This window comes from Podarcis muralis, chromosome 17 (assembly GCF_964188315.1).
Source record: "Podarcis muralis chromosome 17, rPodMur119.hap1.1, whole genome shotgun sequence".
Lineage (NCBI taxonomy): Eukaryota > Metazoa > Chordata > Lepidosauria > Squamata > Lacertidae > Podarcis > Podarcis muralis.
In genome coordinates this window covers 25,870,434-25,891,414 of record NC_135671.1, presented here as the reverse complement: position 1 = coordinate 25,891,414, position 20,981 = coordinate 25,870,434, and the positions used below count along the sequence as shown (strand labels likewise).

General features: G+C 41.1%; 1 protein-coding gene across 7 annotated transcripts in view; it reads left to right on the top strand.

The window, feature by feature from the left end:
• BNC2 (basonuclin zinc finger protein 2) overlaps nt 1-20,981 on the top strand; it is a 404,961-nt gene that overhangs the window by 369,524 nt on the left and 14,456 nt on the right. For all 7 annotated transcript variants that reach the window (XM_028712351.2, XM_028712350.2, XM_077921545.1 and 4 more), the window contains one exon: nt 6,430-8,399. In XM_028712351.2, the coding sequence (XP_028568184.1) occupies nt 6,430-8,399 (1,970 nt within the window). The remainder of the gene's footprint in view (nt 1-6,429; nt 8,400-20,981) is intronic.

Here is a 20,981-nt window from a genome sequence, read left to right as displayed (position 1 = left end):
TGGCCACATGACCCGGAAGCTGTACGCCAGCTCCCTCGGCCAATAAAGCAAGATGAGCGCCGCAACCCCAGAGTCATCCGCGAACTGGCGTGTCCCTATGTCTGGTCAGCCTGGACCAGAGTTTGTCACCTTGAAAGGGTGTGGGCTATAGACCTAATTCCAGAAGGACAACAATTTAACATACTCTTGAAAAGCAGAGCAAAATAATGACATCAAATTGTAGTTTGTGGTGGAAATTATGTAGAAGTTTAGTTTGACAACATCTTCGAAAGGATATAGCTGGAGTGGAAACCTGGTGGTAGTAGACATACTTTACTTAGGGCTGCTGTACGGGCGAAATTTCTGAAAATCGGTAAAAATGTCTGGGAAAACCCAGGCAATATGGCAACCATGTAGGAAGTTTAGGGTTTTTTGGCGGAAAAGAAAAGTTTAACAAATTTGTTGGATTCTCAGTTTTAGTAAAGTAGGGTTGCCATATTTCAAAAAGTTCAATCTTATGAATGTCTACTCAAATGTAAGTGCTACTGAGTTCACTAGGATTTACCTCCAGGTAAGCATGGGTAGGATTGCTGCCTAAGGATCGGATTGTGCTATAAAAGAAATGTCTTATGTCTGTTATGCATCTTCACATCATTACATGCCACGTACCAAGTAGTCACTTTGTTAATGAAATAAATGCTAACGAAATAAGTTTAAGTACTTCTCAGAAACTATCACAACAGTGACAAAAAGTATTCCCTAAGTGCTTCCCAGAATTACAGTTTTTAAAGGATCTTTTTTCCATTTTAACCTTTTAAAAAATTAATTTCATCTCCTGTATGATTACCTTTCAGTGAATGCCTGAGATGTATGCATGTATGCATATATTTGCCTTTAGTTAGCTATGCCAAAAAGCAAATTAGAGAGATATATAACAATTAGCAGTTGGCTAAGGATATTGTAGATCAGAGAATATTTTCAAATCTGCATTAAATGGGGTGGAGGATCAAATCCAAGATCATTTTAGAACAAGCCGCAATAGAAAATGTTGCCTGGAAAACGTTGCTTGTCTCTTAAACAAGGTGTAAAAGCTTCCGTGTCGTATCAAAAAAATGATTTATGAAGCAGAAGCCCTCAGGAAATCATATCGCCTACTTTCTCGTTCCTGTCCACAGGGCACCCCCCTCCCCCAATTAAACTTCTGAAAATTACACTGAATCTTGGTGTGTGAGAGGTCATCTTTTCCAACCCAATTTGTATTGCCTGAGATAATCACTCCGCGTCCATCACTCGTTCATAGATGACCCACACGGTGGGAGAGAGATGTATCCTAACACGTCTTGGTGTGTATCATCGTAACCTTCAGCTCGGCAAAAATCAGAAGATGAATGCAAGATGATTAACTCTGGCACTGTTTCCCTGACCTGGTAATAAATGTGTACATGGTTCTGGAAATATTTGTTCATACCATTAGAGAAAGAGAGAGAGAAATGTATGTTTGTTTGGGCTGAGGGAGAAAATAATTTAGGGTTATAAGTCTTATGCTGTTGGAGGTTCGTATTACATGGTTTAGAGATGTCCCCCCCCCCTTTTTTTTCTGAAATCAAGAGGGAACAACTAGTATGTAGAAATGAGTCTTAGAAGGATCGACAAACAGAAGTATCTCCTTAAGCTGCAGGGGTATGGCATGGTGGTCTTATAGAAAGTCTCCACCTTGATAGTCCATGATTTGCCTGCATGGTCACAATATAATTGTCTGATTCATTAAGGAGTTTGTGGAAATGATTTTGGATTAGAAACATTTGTAATGAAAAGTGGAACTGTTGCTAAAATTCATTGTCATTGAGGGAATATCATAAGAGAAGCAAGATACATTCCAGAAGCAATGTGAACAGCAAGCCAGGTATTACATTACACCAAGGAATTTGAAGCACAGTCCAAGTAGATGTTTGTTTTTGTTTCTTACAACTTTTTTAAAATCTTGAAATATTCCTATTTCCCATTATCCAGTTCTGAATTATGACATGCTACCATTTTTTTAAAAAAAAGTTAGTGTTTTGCAAATATTTAGCTTTTATTATAACACAGCACATGTTTGCTCTACTATATGAAATATTTCAAGCCCGACTCAGTTTTCTGAAATGAAATAGTAGCAAACAAGATGGATTCAGTGATCAGCTGCGATAAAAGCCACTGCTTCGTTTGAAGATTTCAAAATAAAAATCGCCTTTGGTTCCCATCCGTGGAAATGTTGATCAGTTCATAATTTATGTTGATGAACATATAGCATGAGCATACAGCCCTAAACAGCCTCGGCCCTGTATACCTGAAGGAGAGTCTCCACCCCCATTGTTCAGTTCAGACACTGAGGTCCTCCTCCGAGGGCCTTCTGGTGGTTCCCTCATTGCAAGAAGTGAGGTTACAGGGAACCAGGCAGAGGACCTTCTCAGTCTGTGGAACGCCCTCCCATCAGATGTCAAGGCGATAAATAACTACACAACTTTTAGAAGACATCTTGAGGCAGCCCTTTATAGGTAGATTTTTAATGTTAGATGTTTTATTACGTTTTTATATGTGTTGGAAGCTGCCCAGAGTGGCTGGGGCAACCCAGTCAGATGGGTGAGGTATAAATAATCAAAGTATTATTATTAGCATGGCGACATCTTTTAAAAAAAAAACAAAAACAAACCACACACACATCTGAAGTTTCACTTGCAGAATTGTTAGCTTTCATGTTGCTATGATTCATTTGAAACAGGTGCAGACTTTAGCGTGTTATGGTAAATGGGAAGGGTGTAGACATGGAAGAAGTAGAGTAAACTCTGAATAACTCTAAACATAAATGGTGCTCTGAACATGCATGCTATATAAACAGAGCTAGGGTTCAGACATAGCATTCAGCATGGCAGTAACATAGGCTGTAATTCTATGAACACTTAACCTGGCTAGGAAGCCAACTGAACACAATGAGGCTTACTAGTAAGTATACATAAGATCAAGCTGTACATCCATGGCATATTTCAAAGGCTACCCCGGGATGACTGGTCAATTCATTTAGGAAAGGAAAGAGACTTACGAACGCTTTCAGCCCATATGAGGTCATTCATTCTCAGCCGCTCTTGTGAAAAAAATGCTTCCTTTACAAGGCTATGTGGAAATAGCCTGCAGTCATGAGCTAAGGAGAGTTTTGGTATCTGTCTTGCCATGCTACACCAGAGTGGATTGATAAATTAGATTGGATATATTTGCAGTTGTTCTCTAAGAACAGATTCGGGATTGATTTTGGCCATACTCTGTGGTGTTGTGCCAGCAGACGTGACTCTGCTTCCTGTTCCACTGTGTGTGTTTGTGTGTGTGGCCAGACAGTGAGATGCCATTTATGTTAATGGACATTTGCAGGTACATAAAGGCTGTGCTATTTTTCTAGAAAAAAAGAGGTGCCAGAACTCACCATGGTTGCTTCTCTTGTTCACTTATAATGGCTCCCACCTGAGATGTGCAGGAACTGAGTTCTGGTGAGTTCCAGCTGAGGGGGAAAAAGCCCCACCTACAGAGGTCTTCTGGACAAGAGACCTCTCCTTAACCACCAACAGGTACCACAGGGTAGGGCACACACCAATACAGAACACACTCAAGAACTCTCAGCCAGGTGACTTGTGGGAGTCCAGCAGCCTGCCAGACTATTTTGGAAAAACACCACCTTCCAGCTTTCAGTGGAATAACCCAGCTGTAGCTTTCCTGTTCTCTACTCCAGTACTGCCCTTGAGTTACACAGTGCTGTTGTCGTTTAGTTGTTTAGTCGTTTAGTCGTGTCCAACTCTTCGTGACCCCATGGACCAGAGCACACCAGGCACTCCTGTCTTCCACTGCCTCCCGCAGTTTGGTCAAACTCATGCTGGTAGCCTTGAGAACACTGTCTCGTCTTCTGTTGTCCCCTTCTCCTTGTGCCCTCCATCTTTCCCAACATCAGGGTCTTTTCCAGGGAGTCTTCTCTTCTCAGGAGGTGGCCAAAGTATTGGAGCCTCAGCTTCACGATCTGTCCTTCCAGTGAGCACTCAGAGCTGATTTCCTGAAGAATGGATAGGTTTGATCTTCTTGCAGTCCATGGGACTCTCAAGAGTCTCCTCCAGCACCATACCCAGTGCTAGTTAACAATAAATGGAAGGTTAAGATCATGCGATCCCTTTGTCTGAAGGCTTCGTCCATCTTCTGTGTGCCACCTGCCAGTTTTAAGATCCCACCCCCTGCTTCACCTTGCCATGCTTCAGAGCCAGCCATGCACATACAGCTCATGCACACCCTTGCACATGTTCATAATGTGCCAGTGTCCATCTTAATTGGCTTTCTAGCATTTCACACTGGCCTGAACACCTGATTGCAACAGAACGTTTCTCCTCCACTGGGGAATATCTCTGGGGCAGTACACATGAAAAATGTTACCTAGGAATGCAAACATGGATTTTGCATTCCATCCTAATACTCTTCACATGTATTCCTTCAGGGAAGGTTGGGGAGACATTTGTTCAGAATCAACCCTGAAATAAACAAGCTCCTTGCATCAGAATGCTGTTGCACATTTCAGCGGGACTTGTATCTCGGTGAATCTTCATAGTGTTGCAACCCAGAAGCAGGCCATGGCCAGGCAGGGTTTTTGAATACCTTCGTGCCATGAAGCGAGTAAGGTTTTACTTTTATACTGAATGTAACTAGTGCAGAAGAGCCTTGATGGCTCAGAACAACAGTCCATCTAGCAGAGGGAAGCACTGGGGAGGAATGCAACAGCTGTGATTTCCTCTCTAGGAGCTACACACTTGTGCAATCTCTCCCTGAGCAAAGGTTTGGCTTCCTGTGTCGTGCAAACTGGGCCCATATGTGTCTAACCACCCTTCCAATTCATACATGCTACAAAAAAGAAATAGCTCATTTATATGCTATTGTGAACCACCCTGTGGTCTTCAGATAAAGGGCAGGATACAAATTTAATAATTAAAAACAGTCTGGCACTATCTCTCTCTCTACACATGGCATGGGCAGCCTATTTCCCCTGGAAACTTTAGAAGTAGACAAGAGGGTATACAGTGGCTTGTTCCCATAGCTTGCGAGTCCCATAAGTTAATTATGTGCTTTGTAAAGGCGTGCTGTGCTTTTTAACTTAGGGGGGGGGACATAGTCTTTGTCATCATTCTGCTTTTACTGATACTTTGGTTTGTTTGTTTTCTAGAGAGCAATAGTCGTGGATCTTTCTGTGTTTGTGTTTAAGCCCTACTTAGGGAAGCATCTCAGCAGGAGTCACTAAAACATTCCTGGCTTGGTGCTCAGGAAAAGGTTTGCTGGTGAATTATGAAGGTGGCAACATGGCTGGCAATAACCTAACTAAGAAAGTTGCCGGTGAAATGATGTATTTATTATCTAAACATTCTAGTGCTTTTTAATCCATAGATGCTGCAGTGGAGAGCCTGACATTACAGTGCGGAATTTTTAAGTCCTACCTTGAGGCAAATCTCATACTTACTAGCAAAAATGAAAGTGTGAAATGCTTTTTAATGTATATTTAACAACAGATAGTCTGGTGATTACTGATGTGTATTCTCCTTGGACTTTTCTCTTGCTGTCAGAAGGCTGTGTTAAGAGACAACATTTTTACACATTTATGTTAGCTGCAACTATCAAATGTTTAAGAAATATTTGCAACTGTCCTTTGTTTTATTTTTTAAATGGCAGAAAGCCATCATATTTTGGCTCTAACCCAACTCAGATTATAGCCAATGGCCTGTAACACACCAGCTCCATGAGTCAAAAGGGTGGGATTTGCCAAGGCTTTTGATGTGAGCTGGTGTAAAATTCAGTTTTAAATATTACTCTAGGAAAAAAAGTAAAATAAAACTTAATATTTTATACTGTACTACCTTTTAAAATTTCTGCCTCAGACAGTTTGAATTCCTAACAATGCATTTTTTTAATACACTCTCAGTTTCATTTAGTTGCATATTTTCCAAAAAGCACATTCTATTAAATTTATTTACTTAAATATTTCCTATAGTGGCACTATTTAATAAGGAATAAAGTGCAGTCTAGCTCTCAGCAAGAGTTCATCTCCCATTCTAATGAATGTTAAACAGTTGCACAGCACAAAAATCTTTGCTGCTAAACAGGCCCTATTGAAGGTATTTTAGATCACAAAGCCCCAGTAGTCTACATTTTTGTTTGCTTTGACATTATTAAACCACTCTGTTTCTTTAACTATGACTCTAATTAGCGCATTTGCATGGTAGCAAAGTTTGCTTTGTGGACCGACTCCTATGAACACAGTGTTTGCATGTAGTTTTTCTGAGCTTAGTGTTTGATGAGCAGCCAGCGCAGCGCTTTCAATCGAAGTCAATAATTATGCAGAATCAATAAGGTTTTCTTCTTTTGTGTTTGTCTTTGTTGTTTCTTTGATATGGCCTCTAGGATGCTGCAGGCAAAGTGCTGGACCGCTGGGCCATCATGTCCAGGGAAGAAGAGATTATTACCCTTCAGCAGTTTCTGAGGTTCGGGGAAACCAAATCCATCGTGGAGCTGATGGCAATTCAAGAAAAAGAAGGGCAGGCAGTGGCTGTTCCATCTTCAAAGGCAGACTCAGACATAAGGACTTTTATTGAAAGCAATAATCGAACCAGGAGCCCGAGTCTCCTTGCTCACCTGGAGAACAGCAACCCTTCGAGCATCCATCATTTTGAAAACATCCCCAACAGCCTCGCATTCCTGCTTCCATTTCAGTACATAAATCCAGTCTCTGCCCCTCTGCTGGGTTTGCCACCGAACGGCCTCCTGCTGGAACAGCCCACCCTGAGACTGCGCGAGCCGAGCCTATCGACCCAGAACGAATACAACGAGAGCAGCGAGTCCGAAGTCTCCCCAGCACCTTTCAAGAATGAGCAGGCATCCAGCAGGAACGCCTTGACCAGCATCACAAATGTAGAGCCCAAATCTGAGCCAGCCTCTGTGTCCCCCGTACAGACGTCCACCCCTATCAACGATTTGTCCAAGCCGGAACATACGAAAAGCTCTTTCAGAATTCATAGGATGAGGAGGATGGGGTCAGCGTCGCGGAAAGGGAGAGTCTTCTGCAACGCATGCGGCAAAACCTTTTATGACAAGGGCACCCTCAAAATCCACTACAACGCTGTCCATCTGAAGATCAAGCACAGGTGTACGATTGAAGGCTGCAACATGGTCTTCAGCTCGCTCAGAAGTCGCAACCGTCACAGTGCTAACCCCAACCCCCGACTTCATATGCCCATGCTAAGGAACAATCGAGACAAGGATCTCATCCGCGCTACATCAGGCGCCGCTACCCCTGTCATAGCAAGTACAAAGTCCAGCTTAACGTTAACAAGCCCTGGCAGGCCTCCAATGGGTTTTACCACTCCCCCGCTAGATCCTGTGCTACAAAACCCTTTGCCTAGCCAACTTGTGTTCCCAGCTTTAAAGACTGTGCAGCCTGTTCCTCCTTTTTACAGAAGTTTACTTACGCCAGGCGAGATGGTGAGCCCTCCAACCTCATTGCCGACTAGCCCTTTAATGCCAGCAGCTGGCACTGTAGAGCAGCTCCCTCTGCCACCTTCGGAATCAACAGCCCCTGCGTTGATGATGCCCACGCAAGAGGCAAATACTGACCTTGCCCCGAAGAAGAAGCCAAGAAAGTCCAGCATGCCTGTAAAAATAGAGAAGGAAGTTATTGACACCGCCGACGAGTTCGATGACGAAGATGAGGATGTCAACGATAACCGGAGTGTGACTAACGACGGTGGTCATGACAATCACTGTCATTCTCAGGAAGAAATGAGCCCTGGGTTGTCTGTGAAAGACTTCTCAAAAAACGGGAGGAACAGGTGCATTTCGAGGACGGAGCTGAGAAGGGCAGATAGCATGACGTCGGAAGATCAAGAGCACGAGAGAGACTATGAAAACGAGTCAGAATCCTCGGAACCAAAACTGTGCGAGGAATCCATGGAAGGCGACGAACCCATGATGCATGAAAGAAACCACACATCCATGATGAACCACGACAGGCCAGATGAAAACCACCACGGCATTTCCCACCAAGATGAAGTTAAGGTGAAGGAAGAATTTACCGACCCTACCTATGAGATGTTCTACATGAGCCAATATGGACTTTACAACGGGGGCAGTGCCAGTATGGCTGCCCTTCACGAAAGCTTCACTTCCACTTTCAACTATAACAGTCCCCAGAAGTTCTCCCCAGAGGGCGATTTGTGCTCAAGCCCAGATCCCAAGATCTGCTACGTGTGCAAGAAGAGTTTCAAGAGCTCCTACAGCGTGAAGCTCCACTATAGGAATGTCCATCTAAAAGAGATGCATGTCTGCACAGTGGCTGGTTGCAATGCTGCCTTCCCTTCAAGGCGAAGCAGAGACAGGTCAGTAAATACCTCATTTATTAACTGGGGTTTCTTTGGTTTTAAATTATACAAGCAAACCAAGCACATATTTTATGTAGAATATGCACACAGTACACATATACCAATGACCTCTGTGCAGAGTGAGGGTTCATCTACACTTTGCTCCACACATACTAGACAAAGGTCTGGACTTTCGAGGTCCAGGTGGGGGGTTTTGTCCCAGCACTTTCCCCAGAAAAAACCCCCCTGCATTTTACCACTGAATCTGAGCCAATGGCAATTGCCATATGCTCCAATTCAGCAGAAAAATGCAGGTTTCCCCAACAACAACGCTCAGACTCACCTGGAAAGCCCAGACCTGTGTCTAGCACAAAAGAGTGGGTGAGCCTCAACATTATCTTCATTCCCATTTTTTACCTGGAATAAGAATACAAATATTATGTCAGCAACTTATGTAATGATAATAATGCTGTGGAGATACCTTTGGAAATAGATTTTATTAGTACACACAAATGTTTTTGGTGTGCTTGCACACTAGATAGTGGGACTTGCATTAAATCTCTATGTATCTATACACACTGTTATGTGTATAGATCTCCCACTTCTTCTCCAAAGGAATGATTACCTGATATTTTAAGTATCCCATATAAGTTATTTCTATACATACGACCTACAGTGTTGTCTAAGTTTAAAAGCAGGAGATATAAAACCTTTCCGCAGAGGCTGCCACTTCTGTTACATTCATTGTCTTCTTTCTTCAGCTTCCAAGTGAAGTGAAGTTAAAGAAAAGTTCCTACTTAGAATTATCGAAAATTATATGCAGCAGGCAGTGGGGAAGCTCCTATCAAATGTATGCTAAAATAGATAGTGGTCATTTGGTGAAACTGTGCAGCATTTCACGTGGGAAAGCATCAGATATAGTATTAATGCTCAACGTGCATGATTATATTGATGGAGTGCAGCCTTGGAGACCTGAACAAGGCCCCGTCGAAATGTGTACAGGAAGCAGAGCAGCAGTTTTGGGGGGATGTTCCTTTGCACATGTGCCTGAGTTTTGTTCTCTGCATGTATGCATATCCCCATTCCGTCAGGTGAGCACTATGCGCCCAGATAAAGGGAAACTCAGGCATATTTTTCACCTTAATAACAGCCTTTCATTTCAGCTGGGCACTAGGATGATATCACACTGCAGTTATGCTACGTCGGTTCTGAAAGAGTTCAGTTTAAACGGAAGCAGCTGGCCCTAAATGTTGTAGCTGTTTTTTAAGAAACAGAGTCCCCTTTTTATTATTCCAAAAAGAAAAGTGTAATGTAGATGGAATTTGCTAAAGTGGGTCAGTGGCAGGTTAACATATTTATTCCATATTTATGGATTTAAACGCACACATATACCTGCATAGGGTTTCCTTAAAAAATAATAATAAGGAAATCGATAGACAAAATTGGGACCACGATTTGAAGACAGATACATCATTTAAATGCCACCATTTAGGCTGAATCACTTACCTCCCACATACTAAAATTCTCAAGAAGGAAAGGCAATGTATTAAATCCCAGTAGCTCCTAGTCAGTTCATCCTATAACTTGCCCCGTTAAGCTGAGCCCCAGTGGGCCTCCCATTGTCTGTTCTTAGCTGTCAGAGCTGAGCGGACAGAACTGAGCAAACAAATCAAAATGGAGGACTGAATTCACTTCAATTCTGATTCACCACAACCTAGTTAAACAGATATATTTAGGACCTTTTCAGACGTTATGTTTTGTCACATGCTAACTTGGGGAACTGTAGCGTGTTCTAAGTAACAAACTTCAATATGGTTTGATCCTGGCTTAAGTGATTTTGATTAGAATAACCCACATTTTCCTAATGGGTGAAGGAGGAGGAAGAGGAAGAACGTGACTCCGATGCTCAGTCCATTTCATTTCTAATCACCTGAACTTTTGTTTAGATAATTTGCTGAACTGGGCAGCTGTGCAAAACTAGTTTTATCTCTCTATTTAATGTGTTAAATGCGCCTTAATTTTAAGCACAATGCTAAGCTTGGCCAGGATCCAAAGAATAGTGAAACTCATTCCATTAGCCCAAAGAAACTTTACAGTTGTTTTTCTCCAACAGAAAATCCCCATGGGCAGGGGATGTTCAAAGGAAAACAAGTTAAGAATTCCACTGAGCTAGTTCGAGCTCATTGTGTGACCTGAAGAAGCTCTTTGGATCATGATCTATGCTTACTTAAGAGTAAACTCCGGTGGAATTTTGGCAGCAGCTTGGCTTCTTTGTGTTGCAAGTGTCATTGTATGAACAATGATAACCAGCTTTCTAAGATCAGTTTGGCTCTGTGGTTTTGAGAAGGTTTGTGTGGCCAATCTGCTTTGCCTCATGGACTTGGAGTCAAATGGTGTGCAAATAGAAAACGTATGTCTCCCCCCCCCCCTTAAGTCGGGGGGAGGGGAATAACAAAGTCTATAATATTATTGTGTTCTTTGAAACATAAAAAAGGAGAACCTCGTGTATCATAGAAAATGTCTTTGGATAATATATTTAATTGGCAGCAGTGTTGGATGGACAAAACAGAATCTGATAATGAAGTTCATATGCTGCCTATAATGTATTTGTGAAAAGTTATGATCCAAAGATTTAAAGCTAAAAAACCCCCCCCAATATTCTCTAGCAGCATTCTTCTAGCTAGTTTGTAAATAACAACTCAAAACAACAAATCCGGAATATGTTGAATCCCTAAATATAATGTATACTTCTGTATTATTCTAGCATACAGTGTAGCAGTTTTTTCCTACTCAACCATGGAACAAAGTGCAAAGGAAGTTTGTTTCCTTAATTATTTCCCTTATAAACAGGTACACTGGAGTTCCAGAAATTAGTCTGTGAACTTCAGAATTTCAAGGTCTTCATGTAGTGTGCATTGGAAAGTCTGCAAGATGGTTTTGGCTGAAGCGCTGTCTTTCACCCTAGGAATTATAAACTTTGAACAACAGTCCACATTTCGGTTGTCTGCACAATTTGCCAACGCAACCTGCATAAATAATAATAATTTTATAAAATTCTAGCAGGTTTCACAAAAGAGCTAGTTACTCAGTATTTCAGTATATGGTGCAGATAAACTATGACTGAAACATGAGTGTGAAAGAATTAGTCAGCGGTCTTAGAGCTGCTTACAAGTTCCTACATTTCTGGAAGAACTCACATGCCAGTGTATAAATGCATTTGAAAGTAGGGCCTGCTTTTCATTGTTAGTTCTTTATATTGACATTATGCCAGTCATTATCTCCAGATAGTGCGGTGAGCGTTTGAGGTAAAATCGTAGCCCGGTGAGCTTTTCTGTAATTTAAGGTTTTCTAGTTGACCTTCTTGGAGATTGTTTCTTAAATGAACTCTTACAGAGGAAGCCCATTAAATGCCTAGCCCTTCAGGTAGCAAGGAAGACCTTGAAGATGTAAACCAGTGTATAGTGCCTTATTGACTCCACTGCCAAATAAGTGGAATAATAACACTGAGTGGAGAACTTATTTCAGTCACCTTAATGGGCTGTTAACTTTAGAACCCAATTATAGCCATTTCAGCACTAATTGCTGTACCAGAAATGTGAAACATCCAGCCTAATGTGCACATGAAGAATGTCACATTTTAACACCATATTTAAGACGGTGTTTGACTGAGCACCTTCATGGAAATAATACTGAGTATTCTTTTAAATGTAAACTCGCCGGCTTATGAAGTGTCCTTAACGATGCCATTTCAAACAGCTGTCACTCTACAAGGAAGAACCAAGGAATGGAGGTTCCATGAAGCATTCTTTAAAAATTTAGTATTCTCCTATGACAAAAGAGGCTTCATTGTTATACGGAGATTAAGTATTTCACTTGAAGTATTTTTGTTTCTCACAGCAACAGCTAGTTCATTGGGAACTGCACAATCAAATTCCCACCAATCAAGGTATGGGTCCTATCATTCATAGCATCCTTTACCCTCTCTCCTGCCAGTTCAGGAATCAGGCAGGCAAGGGAACCCATTGACGACGATGTTTGAAATGGAATCTTTCCAAAGCTGTATCTTCTGTAAATCATTTCCCTGGACTATTCCGTTCCAAAAAATAAATAAATGCATTTCTCTTCCCAACCTTCAGTTTTAGCCTTTCTGCCCTTTCCCCTCATGTCAAAAGGTAGCAGAAACATTATTGACAATCAGCAATGGCAAAGGACAGTGTCTCAAGACTATAGAACAACCCTAAGAAAAATGAAAGAGGGACCCTGGAAGGATCATCTTTCTTACCTATTAGAAGAGTGCTTATTGAAGGGTCATGGGGGTGGGGCAGTAGTAGAAATGGGAAAGATATGTCATTTTAGGCAGACAGATTGGGAAGAAGTATAGAATTGTAATAGCCCTCCTATCCTTTGCCTTTTGAGGCTTTTGCATGCAGAAAGATGACCATATTTAGAATACTCTTTGGCCAAGACAGTGTATTTCACCCATGGGGATCAGTGATTTCCCCCATGCCCTCTACAGGCAGGTGACAAAAACCTTTGGATCAAATTGTCAGGCTTCTCCCCTCTTATAAGAACTCAGTCCTGCCTAGTATTAAAGAAGAGCTACACAACTTTGTAGCCCATCAGCTGTGCACTTCAAAGTACAAGGAGCACAGGGAAGCTCTGTTTTCAATTTCCTGCTTGAGACTGCAGTTGCAAGGGGATTTCAGGTGAAGGACCACACTTTATGGTTTGTGGGCTACATTTGCCTTGGTGGGACACAAGTTGTATTGACAGGCTTTAAAATGAATGAAAGTTGCTCCTTTCTTTCTTTTTATCAGCCCAAGACCTGCTAAAGTTAATATCCATTTTCTATTGCTATCAGCAATTGGCAATGAAAATCTTTCTTTCTTTCTTTTTACTTTGGGTCTGGTTACTTCATGTTACTTCACTTTTTATTTCCTAAATTTATGTAAAATACATGCACTTCCAACAGCTCCAAGTTGCAAAGAAAGGAACTTTATGCTTTGCCTTTCTTTGAGTGAAGGATGCTAATTGTTGAAGTTTGTTTTAAAATTTTCGCAAAACCAAAAGCATGTGTGTTTGTCTGCAAGGTGGGAAAGGTGATTGAGCCCCATGAATAAATTTAAAAACAAAATAATATTTGCTCAGGGTGACTTATAAATAAATATGAGGCAACTATTGGTGCCAAGTGTGATTCTGCCATTAGGTTGCTAGTTAAATCAGTCCAGATTTAAACTTGTAAACTCCTTGATTTGTATGGAGAAAGACATCTGTATTTGGTTTATTAAAACCTGCTGATGTTTCCAGAACTAAATTTGTGTGCAGATAGGCCTCTGGGTGGTTATATCAAGAAAGCGGAAGCATATACAACTTGCTCATCTAGTTACCTGACTTCCAGCCCTGTACAGGTGTGCTTGAATAAATTAACATCAAATACCTCTGATGAGCCACTGCATACATTATCAACAAAGGTGAAGATGTGAAAACATGCTACCTGCCTCCTGTTATCACCTCTTCAACACAACAGCAACCTTCCCCCCCTTTTCCCAACCATCCCGCTATGTTTGGAAACTTATAAAGCAAACTTTTTGAGATTGCTTTTCCAAGAAATGTACGCAATTTGGGAATCCCATGGCTACAAAAAAGAAGGTACTTTATAGTAGTTTGTAGTTGCCTTAAATCTATTTTCAGTTGGCTGTGGCTTCCAACTCTGTAGATGAAGACATAGCGTATAGCTCTTTGGGTAATCATTTCATCAGACACTTTAAATAGTTAGTGAAATTGTGTTTTTCTTTCTTTTAAAAAAGATACCTGGACTTCAGTTGGTGCCCTAACTAGTAGCCCATTCAACTGGTTAATGGGCACTGCTCTGCAGGCCTAGGAACTAGTTTCTTGTCTTGGAGAATCTACCATACAGACCAAACTTTCTTTTTATTTACTAATGTCCTCCTCAGTTAACTTCATTGCTATCTTCATGGGGGGGGGGGGATTCAGAAGTAGGTTCAACCATAATGTCTATCATTATTACTACAACTACTACCATTATACTGTCGTTTTCAGAACTCACTTGGTTTGAAAATGGCTATGAATCCCATTGTAATTTTAGACTCCCAACGGTACCAAGGGCTGGCAAATAATAAATCCAGCACAAAGTTTTTCATCCACTGACCTTGGCAAATCCCTGTTTCTATTGAATAAAGGCATTTCTGGTTGAACATGAGTTCCTTAGATACTTCCCATTGGTCCCCCTTGAACACTGTCCTGATCACATGGCTGCTCATTTGCAAACTGTTCTCAGGTAACATTCATATATATTTTTTAAAGTGCACTATTAACTGCATCTAAAAGTGTCATATAAAATGTAAAGCACTATCACTTTAAAGGCAGCTGGAGACCTTGAAAGGGGGAAAATATCAGCGTGTTTAAGTTGGCTGAAATCAATTGTCTTCACAAAGGTATGCAGAGATATAATGAAGTTGATAGAAAAGCTGATTGTTCTGTATGTGTTTGCAGTGTTAGAATAGTATCTAAATCCACAACTAGATGCAATTTAACTGTAACCAGGCAATTTTAAAACAATGCAACCCTGTCAAATAAATTGATATTGCAGGAAAGTTAAGCTAAAGCATGGCGTTAATTGCTTTTCTCAGAGAGCTTCAGGTGCCTTTCTTGAGACATAATGAAGACCATATACGCTGGTGCAGAAGAAGAAAGAAATGGGAATTGTGAAAAAAGAGGGGTTTTGCTAAGTCTAAATATATGCTACCCTGTAAAGATTAGGACAGTCAGCAGAGATAAGAGACAGATTAAAAGCACTTGTTAAACAAAGCCATGCACGAAGGAAATCTTTACCAGAATCCATGTGTTTCACACTCATTATTACAGATGAGAATTTCTTGTATGACTGAACCATATGGCCATTATGTGGCTTTTCCAGAAGTAGCTCCCAAGAACTGTTTTCCTCTTGGTTTTTAGCTCTGCAAATGCATCATCTGTCCCAACCCCCCTTTTCCCTTTTAAAAAGAAAATTAGCAGTTAAGGCCAGCTATGGCAGCTTTTAGAAACTCAATATTTACCTGGCAGTTTACCATTTAGTGAAGTGTGCCGTAGCAGTTATTACCCTATTAGAGAAAGAGATTATTGGATAGAGCTGTAGTATCTTCAAAACCAGTCTGAGAGAAGAATCATAGAGATGGAGATAGCAGCCTGTTTGTTGACATTTCAGTGGTGAGCACTATCCACAAGATTTGAAACCAATCTCTTTTCTGTTTTCTAGGAACAAGAATTTGTAAATAGATACTCCGCTATGAATGTTTAAAAGAAAACTTCCCTTAGCACAAAAAGCGAGGTAAATTCGGAACTCGTTTCACATTTAAGTTTGTCTTTTAAAGCCCTTTTTGATCATGAAATCATCGCCGACGGTTTGCTATGGTCAACAGACCAGAAATAAACCATACTGTACACCAAAATATTAAATATGAGACAAATACAAAAGTGTAACTTAACAGCAGCAACTCAGTTACATACAGAATAACAAATAACTTGGGGTAATGCCCTATCTTTTTAAAACAACAACAAACAAACCAATCCCTATTGTACTGTGTAATAATTTAGCTTTCTTGTGGGCTCTCTGGCACAAGCTGAAATGGGGCAGGAATAGCTGGATCTGTCAAGAGAAGAGGGCTGTGAGATTTTTTGGGGGAGGGAGGGAGCTCTGGTGGTGATGGAGAAGAGGGTCTTGTGCCACTGTGGCCAGGCTCCTCTATAAGACAAGGGGAGTTAGCTGGCTAGGTCCTGATCTGCCACCTGAGAACAGGCAGCTGGCAGAGCCAACTAAGGGAGAGGCAGAGATTTTGGACACAGATTTTGCCACCAAGGGCACACAGCCCCCACCCAGGTCGGAGCAGTCCTTTGCAAGTGCAGTCCTCTTGCCCGGAATAAGAACTGCGCAAATGCCTGGTCCCATCCCACTCTTTAAAAGCAGAGAAGGAGGAGCACACCCACTCTTTGGGACAACGTAGTCACTTGTGCCTGGCCGAGAACAAGTCTTTTGTTTGAGGACTGAAGCTAGGGAAGCTTTTTAAAATGTAGCTTTCTCCCATAAGAAGTGTTATCACTGCCTATATGAAGAAGAAAGCAAGGTTTTAAAAAGCTTTCCGTTTGCCCAAACTAGTCTTACTGTAAAAACCTATCCGTAGGTTGCATTGCAAATGTGTATTTGTTTCTGAGGAGTGAAACAGAGGAAGGTGAGCAGGCTAGGATTTAGTTAGGTAGAATGTTGCGTTAGTTCATTAATTTTCTCAATCTTCCCAGATTTAAACCTCTTGCGTCAGATTGTATGATTTGAAGCACAAGTTGTAAATTCAGGATAAAAAGTTGCCTTCTACTTTATGAAGTTCCTCACTTCCTGTATTAACTGCTTTCCAGCTGAGCTCTTTTCTCTTATCTGCTTTCTTTCTTATTGAAAACTCTCGGTCTGTGTCTAAACTTGAGAGATCTTAGCTAAAAGCAGAAAGGAGAAGAGAGTTAATGTTTATACCTGGCTATTTCAAGTCGTGTATTTGCATTGTGTATTCAGACAGTTAAAAAGAACAAGTCATCTTTAAATCCATTTCTTTTAATATACTGACAGCCACCGATCTTGTTTCATACAAGTAAGGAAAAGAACTAGTTGGATCGGTTAACTGGGCCCTTGATGTGTGAGAAAGATCCATTAGCGATCACACAATGAGAAAAGGAGCCAGGTTGTTAGTAGAGGGGACAGCCCTGATCGCCAGATATAGAAGCAGCACTAATTCTACAGCCTTTTTAGCCTGTACCGTCACAAAGAGGGCACAGCTGGGTCACTCGGCTCACTAGTAATTGTGTTTTACAGACTTCTAAAGCAATTGGCTCAGTCAGTCCCAATTCAATAAAAGTGGAGAGCGAGAGCACTTTTGTTCTATTTTTTTTACTTGAAATTATTTCATTCAGCAGTCTGTCTTTTTTATTACCAGGACTTGACATTAGCACTCCAAGCTATATTAGCATCCATTTCAGCAGTTCAGTAATGGTATTAAAAAAACACTTAACTTCAACGGTGAATGGTTGTATGACAGTGCCATAAAAATCCACATTAAAAAAAACTTATGTATTTGTCCCTGCAATTTTCCCCCCCTCACTTGTTTAACCGCTTCAAAACTGTGCTGTCATTTGCAAAAAAAACTTTTTGCTCTGACGGAAACCCAAGAGAGACCAGCTCAACTGCTCTCCTCACCCCCTCGTTTCCCAGAAGTGGGGAGAAATGAGAGCAATTTAAAGGCAAATAAAAACAAAAATCCAGGAGCCCAAATGTCTGTTGTTTAGGAACTGGAGGGAAATAACCCTCCATTTACCACATCTGTTCCAAAACATACTGATGTCAATGAGTATTTGCCTGTTGGGTTCAATAGGTAATTAAAACAGAAGCCAACCAAGGAAGGACTAATAAACTCAAAATACCTGAGGTAAAAGTGTTTGGCACCTTGCGCCTTCGTGGGACTTATTTTGAACCCAGCACTCTCTCAGTACTTGGAATGAGACCTTAAGTACCTTGGCAATGCAGGATGCTCATAAATGACAACATTAGGTTCTAAATTTTGATTAAACCTTCTGTAATTAATCAATGGTAGATATGAAGCAGTTGTTGGGGTCCAGAGCTGCAAAATGCTCGAGACATAAAACATTACAAAGTAATTAGAGCGAGCTCCTTCACCAGAGAAAGGATTGCCTTCAATAAAGAGGTAAATGATAGCACCGTGTTTATTGTGGACGTAGGCAGCCAGTGCAATATGATAAACTGCAGGAGATACACATATCAGTAATCATCTGCATTATTAGTGTCATTAATCATAATTCTAAAAATATGACAGCAGCCGCCAACTTTTGACCAATTTTCCTTCTGCCTGTTGGCCGTTATAACTTCACTAATAGACCGCAGAGCTCCTGTGTGTGTGGCAGTTTTGCATTGAGAATGGAAGGTTAATTATATTTCAGCTGCTGATTCCTTCTCTCCTTGGAAAAGCCTTAGCACTTTGACAATCCCAGGAGCTTGCTGCTGTTAAACCGGTAAAACTTCTTTATTGAAATTTTCTTTGTTGGTCAGGAGTGAGTAGATGTTTCAAATGAGATATAAGCGCCAGGCTGGGACGGTTGCTCACCATTCTTGCTGTAAAGTAATCCTTGGAAGCCAAGCTGAATTCATACTTCCCTCTTTGCTTGGGCCTCTGGTGGATAGGTTTTTCTTTTCTTTTTTCTTTAAAAAAAAATGTCTCTCAGAATTTAATAACCAATAGCAATAGTTAGTACAGAACAATTTCGTGGGATCCCAGCACTTCAACCTGGAGCTGGTGCAGATACCCTGGTGGTGGTAATCAGCCATTGAAGCACAGCTAGACGACTACTAAAAATATCATAAGAAACAGTGTGTGTGTTTGTGTGTGTGTAAGAGAGAAACAAAGTCAAGAAGGCACTTATAACAAGCACAGTGTGTTTAAAATACTGTCAACGTCCAACAGTAGTCCAAGACACCTTTGGACTAGGGAGGAGCTGTAGCAGGTGGAGGAAAATCAGCCATATTTGAGGTAGGATGCTAAGATAAGGAAGGTCATGGAAGGAAAATTTCCTCACCTCCTTCTTCCCCACATTACATTCTGCATTGTTCAGGAGCCACCTTTCCACACACCCCATCCTGCAGATAGCCATTTCGGGGAGTGTAGGTGCCTTCAATGGGGGAAAGTTGCCAGGGGAACATTTCCCCACAAACTTCTTTTAGTCAGTTTATCTTAGAACCCAAGCCAAAGTAACTCTGATCCAAGAATGCTTGACTTCATTATACAATAATCTTTATTGTCATTGTCCCATACAGAACAACAAAATCTACATCAGACATTCAAAAGCCAACAAGCCTGCTATCCCAGCTATCCCAGCCTGGTTAGCCCCCTAAAAACTCTGATACCCCATAATTAAATACAATATACTCCCATAGAGACTACCTGCGTTTAAAACCAAAATCACATTTGGATAGAAACTGTTTCTCAAGCGGCTAGTCCTAGTCTTTATAACCCTGTACCTTCTTCCAGAAGGCAGAAGCTGAAAGAGATCATTTCCGGGGTGTGCACTATCCTGCGCTATCTCTGCAGCTTTCTTATGGCACCTGGAAGCATAGATTTGATCCAAGGTGGGAAGAGTGCACCCAATTGTTCTCTCCGCAGTCTTTACAACCCTGGACAGCATTGTTTTTCCCCTGACCGTGCAGCTCCCAAACCACATACACAGACCATAAGTTAATACACTCTCAATAGTACAATGGTAAAATGCCATCAACAGGTCCTTTGAAAGATTATTTTTTCGGAGGAGTCTCAGAAAATATAACCTCTGCTGTGCTCTCTTCATCAGGTCTTTACTGTTTTCTCACCAGGTTAGGTCATCTCTCAACTCCATTCCCAGAAATTGGAACACCAAGACCTGTTCCACATACTTCCCCTCAACTTCCACATTCCATATGACTTCCATCATTTCAAATGCAGTCCACGTGTTATCCATGGTCCTTATCCTAAATTAACAAGTAGCCCATAGTACAATGCCAGCTTATCCAACTGAAAATGACGTCAGTTTTAGGAGTATTTCTCCAAGCTTTAATTTCACCCCAAACTCAGGGGGATTATATTGTAAAACTTGTTACCATTATACTCATTTTGGTTTGTAACAGGAGGCCATTATCTCAGATAGGCATGCATGTTCATCACACCTTGACTGTAGCATATAGTAATAAGCTTACATTCATGGGCTGAAGTTTAGCACATAAGTGTACGTTACAATCATATGATATGGAAAGCTGAACTGTGCTGTTCACCCGATCAAGCAGCACAGTTCCCCTTGTCATATCATCTTGCAACAGAAGTGCTTTTTCGGCAGAGGAAGTTCACGCATTTCACCGTGAGTCATAAAAGGGAGAATAATCAACTGATGGGCACGCATGTGTGAGCAGTCTCCTTTTCAACCATTTCCTTTCAAAGTTCTGCATATATCCAGCGTTTAATTCAAAGTGCATTCCAAAGTGTGCTGCAAATTCTCCAAGCCTGCTAGGAGCAAGGTTATGCCGGAGACTTTATATGTTTTAGTTGCCTTACATGAACATTGTAATCACTCAAAGGGATTTGCACCACAGTGAACCAAAATAGCCACATAGCATCACAGGGACATCACTCCATCTATTTTTTTCTGAGGTCATCGTTATTATTTCTAATATAAAATAATAATTTTTATCTTCTATATGACCCTTTAGCAGAGCTCCTAGCAGAGCTGTTCACACCCAAAAAAGGCACAAAATATATCACAGCCTATATATTTCCCTAGCCTGCTCCTTTGGAATGGGGGAAGAGGGATTGCAGAACTTGCCTAAGTGATGTGTTGGAACACAAGTACATTGTGGGTGGCATTCCAATACAGCACCACAAAACCATTTTTAGGGTTTTGCTTTTCGTTTTGCAATTGAGCAGTATATAAATTAAGCGAAATAATAAATGTTATACCACTGCAATAGGCAGACAAGTCAACTTAAAAATATCAAAGACTGGGATT